A 5,768-nucleotide genomic window follows, 5' to 3' on the forward strand; every position below is an offset into this window, starting at 1 on the left:
CAGCCAGAGAGACAGCTGGTTTGTGACACTGTCAACCCTCTTCCCCAGTCCCCCTGGAGACCAACAGAGAAAATCTAGACAAGCTCTTCTGGATCAAAGTTTCGCGAGGTCCCGTGTCCCTCCCCTGCTGGAAGAGCAACTCCCCACATCAAGCAAAGAGCATGACCAGGCTTGGTGTGATGTTAGAAAACAAAACCTTTAAAGGGGAAGTCGAGGGATCTGGAATGGACAGTCAGGAGCAAGTCAGGAGAGGAAGGGGCCAACCAGCAAGTAGGATCGTGAGAGGGATTTCTTTGACAATATCGAGCGTATCACTGATGAACGAAGACCTTTATCAGAGAAACCCAGAGCTTCCGCCTGTCTCTCTTGGATGCTCATTTAATCCACAAAGTCCTCCTCCAAATTCTCTCTCTGTCTCCAACCATAGCCAAACTGTGGGTTTGTGGGACTAATGGATGACGGATTGGAAAGCCCAGTCTTTCTCCCAAGGAGCTGCCGGTGCCCAACATGTAACCACTACCCCACCAGGGTTCCTTAATGTCTCCATGGGATTATGAAATCTGGATTACAGCCCTTTAAACACACACACACACACACACACACACACACACACACACATGCTCTCTCTCTCTCAATGTCTCCATGAGATTATGAAATCTGGGTTACAATCCTTTGAACACGCACACAGGCACACATAGGACCATCAGCCACTGCGCACCCTGTGGAGGGAGCATCTTGCCACCTAGCCCCTGGGGTCACCATGAAACTGTCCACAATACACAAAAGAAGGAATAACACCCGAGGCACAAATGCGTAAATACAAGCACTCACCCCTCCAACCGCAAAGAGGAGCCACACTCCCTCCCCCTGTGCGCCCCCCACTGCAGGGTGGCAGGTGGCAGTGGAACTTCTTTCCGGTTCCAAACCGCTCTGGCGACCCCTTTCAACCAGATGGTATGTATCCCTACTCACACCTGGTAACGTGCCCCCGACACCCCACACACACACACTTGGACCCTCTCCGCTGGAGGCAGAGAACAGGGGAACGCCGCACTGCTAACAAAGACGTGCTTGCTTCTCCCGGGTGAAGGCACTGCCTGCCAAGTATGGGGACAGGGCTGGAGGGGGTCACGGGGGCTGCGTTAACCAAGAGGCCTGCCCCAGGTTTTCTTCTAGCTTGAGATCAAATACGTGTTCCCCATGCAAACTGTCCTCTCTCCAGTCACATCTTTCCAGACCTCTGGCTTCAGAGGGAACACGGAGCAGGCTTCTGTAGGTGGGACAGGACGTCCCTCGGTGCAGACTTCTTGGGGACTGTCATGTCAGGAATAAGCCAGGGCCAGGGTTTACCAATCAACAGCCTTTGGTCAGATCAGGGGGGAACCCCTCCAACCAGGCGGATGATTCGGAAGCCTGGGTTCCCAGCTAAGAGACCTGGGTTCACAGCTTCATAATAAGAGCTCCAGGAGATAGAGACCCCTGGATCCAGAGCTCTCAGAGAGCAACTGGCTCCTTCCCCCTGGCAGACAAGCCTCGAAGTAGAAGCCTGCAGGAGTAACTCGTGTTCAGCTGGAAAGGAAGAGCTGGGGAATGGAGTGGGAAGGCATGTGAATTTAGCTGCTCACCGAAAGGTTGGGGATCTGAACCCTCCCAGCCGCTCCGAAAGTCGAGAGGCCAGAAGACATGGCCCCCCAAATACTACTGCCTAGAAACCCCTGTGGAGCAGTCCCGGGGTGGTACCAACAGTATGCTTAGTGCACTCAACCACTAACTAAGGTCCGCAGAAGAAAGGCCTGGTGGTGGACTACTGAACAATCAGTCACTGAACGACAGAGCTCAGGTCGACTCAGACACACGTGGAATCCTCGTGAGGTGGGCGCGACTGGACCACAACTAGTTAGACCCGATTTCGGAGGCGGGCCAGCGGTGTGAACTTCGTGAGGTTCTGACCTTCTGCGAGCCTTAGTTGGGTCTGTGACATGAGGACAGCGATGCTGAGCTCTGAGGGATGAGTGGACAACCTAGATACCTGACGCTGGCAGGTGCTTAAGGAAGGCCGGCCCCTTTCTCCCTCCTCATAGCTCCATCCTCTGCCCACAAGAGTGAGTGGCTGTCAGCCCTGAGCTCTGCCAGGAGTCGCCAGTGAGGCTGGTAACCTGCAGGTCCCTGGGCTCTCCTCCCTCCCCTGGGGTTTTGCTTCGGTTGTTCCGTGTGGGGCCCCAGGATCTGTTTCTGGAACAAGGACTGAGGTGATCTTGGTGCAGCACGGGTCCACAGCTACACCTTGAGGAGCCATCAGGATTGGGGGTAGGTCGAAAACAAACAGAGAAACAAAACACAAAGGAGATGGGTGTTGCTGGGTTACTAGGGAGCCAGCCTTTGGCCAGTGGCATTTAATCAATCACCAACAGAGGGGAGCAGGGCATGGCAGGGATTGCCCCAATACAATGAAATACCAAACCATCCGTAATACAAACAAAACCCCAAACACTGGGCTGGTTCTCCTCAGCATTTCCATCCCCACGTGAGGATCTTCATGGAGGCTCTGGGCGTAGCTCTGCCTCAGACCTCTCAAGTGAGGGCTTCCCTGAGCCCCCTGCCAGTGCCCCCACCCAGACACCAGCCTGCACTGTGATGTCCCTGCAAACATCCAGTACTTCATACATGTTAGCTGGGGAGAAAACAACTCAGCCAGGTATACTGAAAAGCCTTTACACCCCTCTCCTCCCGGACAGCTGGTGGAGGCGGCAGTCATACCCATCCTGGGTTCCCATAAAGGGGAATTACTAAGCTAATACTTGGATCTGAGAGAGAAGCCATTTCGTCCTCCCGCACCCCCATCAGACCAGATCTGCTCACAGTCTCAGCCCCGCTATGCAAACCGCACAGATCTTGCACTGGGGTAGCCCCCCATGACAGAAGGGGAGCAGAGGGCACCGCTGCTGACGGCCACACCGCCCAGGCCACGCGAGCCCGTGGAGCTGAGGTCCCCGCACACCACGCCACCCTGGGAACGGCTCACACCTGTGGACAGAGACACAGGGTCAGAAGTCACTCCAGCCTAGACGTGGAATGGCTGGGGATCTTTGATGAGCGATGACCGATTCTCTTCCCGCTTGGGGAGTCCGGCAACCACGGGCAGGGTTCTATCTGACCCATCTGCTTCTTAGACAAACCAGACCGCTAATGCTATGTGGCCTAGATGGCTGTTGAGGTACAGTCTTTGCACACACACACAAATGATAGACCACAGTAGATAAATAATCTAGAAATGTGGTGGTTGGAAAAGGGGGGGTAGGTGGATCAGAAACAGACCCTCAGTATGGGGGCTATGTGACACAGACATCGGGTTGGCAGAGATTTACAAGTGGCCCGCAGTATCCCCAAATGACCAGACTATCCATCTAATATCCTTTACTAAAACGTGCTCCCTACCAGGTTAGGGGTGTTCTACCTATATCTTGAAGGCATAGGCTACAGGTGCAGAATCCAGTGGGGTGTGTGTGTGTGTGTGTGTGTGCTGGAAGGCATAGGCTACAGGTGCAGATCCAGTGGTGTGTGTGTGTGTGTGTGATGTTGCTATGCTCATGATTTTGGCTTCATTCTGTCCCTGGTGGATGGATAGAGCGGCCAAGCGCTAAAGGAGTTGCCCATCTTCCAGATCCCTTGGACTTGCAGGCTCCTCACCCATGTCCCCTAGACAGAGGCGCAGCCACCTGACAGGTGCATCCTGATCTTAAGACTAATGAGAATCAGCATTGCCCACACCCCTCAACTTACAGATGTTGATGGAGCCCACGCCTTCACACAGCCTGCAGGGGAGAGAAGAGAGTGAGCAGTTAGGACCAAGTTCTTCTGCGTCTGAGGCCAGCACCGTCTCCCCCCAGCCTGAAGGAGGACCCCCCAGGGCTGGCGATGCTCATTGCCATCCCAGAAAAAGAGGCAACGCTGGGCTGCAGGACCCCCCAAGGCAACTCTGTGCCTCATTTACTTTTCAGCCAAGGAGACCTCATCGCCTGAAAGGAAGAGATGAGGGCGGGGATCAGCCTCCTTATTTCTGGCCTGGAAACGGCAGCAAGTCCCTGAATCCTGATGGGAGGAGCTCCTGCCTGGCTGGACACGTCGGGTGAGAAAAGCAGAGCTCTTGTGCACACTGGTTTGTTTTTATCTCATCATTTTAAACGCTGCCCTAGACACCCACCTGATTGCACTAACTGCATTACATGCAGAGGAAGGTGCTTGGACCCCAGAGCCAGGCAACAAAAAATATCCACTCACTGCCACCAAGTCCTTGCCAGCTCGCAGCAACCCTACAGAACAAGGGAGCACTTCCCCCGTGAGTTTCCAAGTCTGTCAACTGCTTGTGGGAGTGGAAACCCCCGGCTTTCTCCTGAGGCATGAGTGACTATGGGTTTCAAACTACTGACCTGACAGTTAGCAGCCCAGCGCATACCCACTAGGCCACCAGGACTCCTTGGAGGCAGATAGCGCAGAGTCAAATATGGCTGCGCCTCTGTCTGCTCAGAAAATGGAAACGATGATACACCCTACTAGGATTGTTGTAAGGATTATTGAGCTCTCCACATAGAGTGCCTAAAGTAGAGATTGGCACACAGTAAGTCCCGCAGAGGAGCCCTGGTGTAGTGGTTACTCATTGGGCTGCTAACTACAAGGTCAGCAGTTCAAAACTACCAGCTGCTCCTCAGGAGAAAGATGGGGCTTTCTACTCCTATAAAGAGTTACAGTCTGGGAAACCCACAGGGGCAGTTCTACCCTGTCCTATAGGGTCACCCTGAGTCTGAATGGACTTGGTGGCTGTGATTTTAAGTCGTATGTGTTTGTTATGAACACTTTAACTTTAAGCCACCGAAGCGGGCTTTTCATCAACGCTCCCTCCTCCCTGGGACCCCCTGCATGTTCTGGCCTCCCTCTCCCGGTCTCTAAGCTCTAGCTTCAACCCTTCTGCTCCAGAAAGCTCCACTCCAATTCATCCCACCCAGGATCCAGTCCTCTGGTTCTCTTTCCTGTCACAGGAATCAACGTTGCCACAGCCTTCTAGAAGTTTCTAGCCAAGGTCTATCATGGTGCCTGTTGCTCATAAGCTGAAACGGTGGCAGAGACCAGCGCTGAAGGAATGGTACTGGCGTTGTTGTTTTCTGTTTTCTGTGTTTGGGCACTGCTCGTATAATCAAGTGAAGTATCTTAAATCCCCAAAGGAAACGGCCACAACCTGAGAACCCTAATAGCACAGCAGCATGCTTAAAGAGGTGTGGGGGACCGGGGACCATTCGTTTTATGACTGAGTCCCTGATCCACCCATCCGGATGCTGATAGTGAAAATAAAGTTCACGACACAAATGCCAAGCTCCTCAGAGGGTGCTGCTAAGTGATTTGAGGACTAAAGGACCCAGAGAGAGAGAGAGAGAGATCTCTGGAGATTCCCCCCAAAGTCCTGAAACCCCAAATACCCAGTCCCCCAAGTGACAAAGCCTGGCACCATGCCAACATCATGCCCCGTCTACCTTCCGTGCTACTCCATGTCAGATGTTAATGCTAATGGTGTTCAGAGCCTCTCTGTGGGTATTGACTTGTTCTACCAATGATCTGCTCCATTCACTCATTGACTCCTCCCGACACCTTCAAACCTCTGTTTCATACATGGGGACCCTGAGACATGAAAAGTCATGTAGCTGGCAGGTGGTAGAGCTGGTATTTGACCCCAAGGAGTCTGGTCAAAACCTGTGAGCTTAAGCTCTCCCCTCTCTCGC

The 5,768-nt window shown here is 53.3% G+C and overlaps 1 protein-coding gene across 1 annotated transcript in view; it reads right to left on the reverse strand.

The window, feature by feature from the left end:
- Positions 1-2,872: 2,872 nt before the first annotated feature.
- LOC101638194 (keratin, type II cuticular Hb5-like) overlaps positions 2,873-5,768 on the reverse strand; it is a 14,998-nt gene continuing 12,102 nt past the window's right edge. Inside the window, exons 8-9 of the mRNA XM_004711458.2 lie at positions 3,781-3,812; positions 2,873-3,024 (exon numbers count right to left, since the gene is read on the reverse strand). Of these exons, the coding sequence (XP_004711515.1) occupies positions 2,873-3,024; positions 3,781-3,812 (184 nt within the window). The remainder of the gene's footprint in view (positions 3,025-3,780; positions 3,813-5,768) is intronic.

The sequence above is a fragment of the Echinops telfairi genome, unplaced genomic scaffold (genome assembly GCF_000313985.2).
Source record: "Echinops telfairi isolate 266 unplaced genomic scaffold, ASM31398v2 ScPeMD7_12;HRSCAF=54, whole genome shotgun sequence".
Taxonomy (NCBI): Eukaryota; Metazoa; Chordata; class Mammalia; order Afrosoricida; family Tenrecidae; genus Echinops; species Echinops telfairi.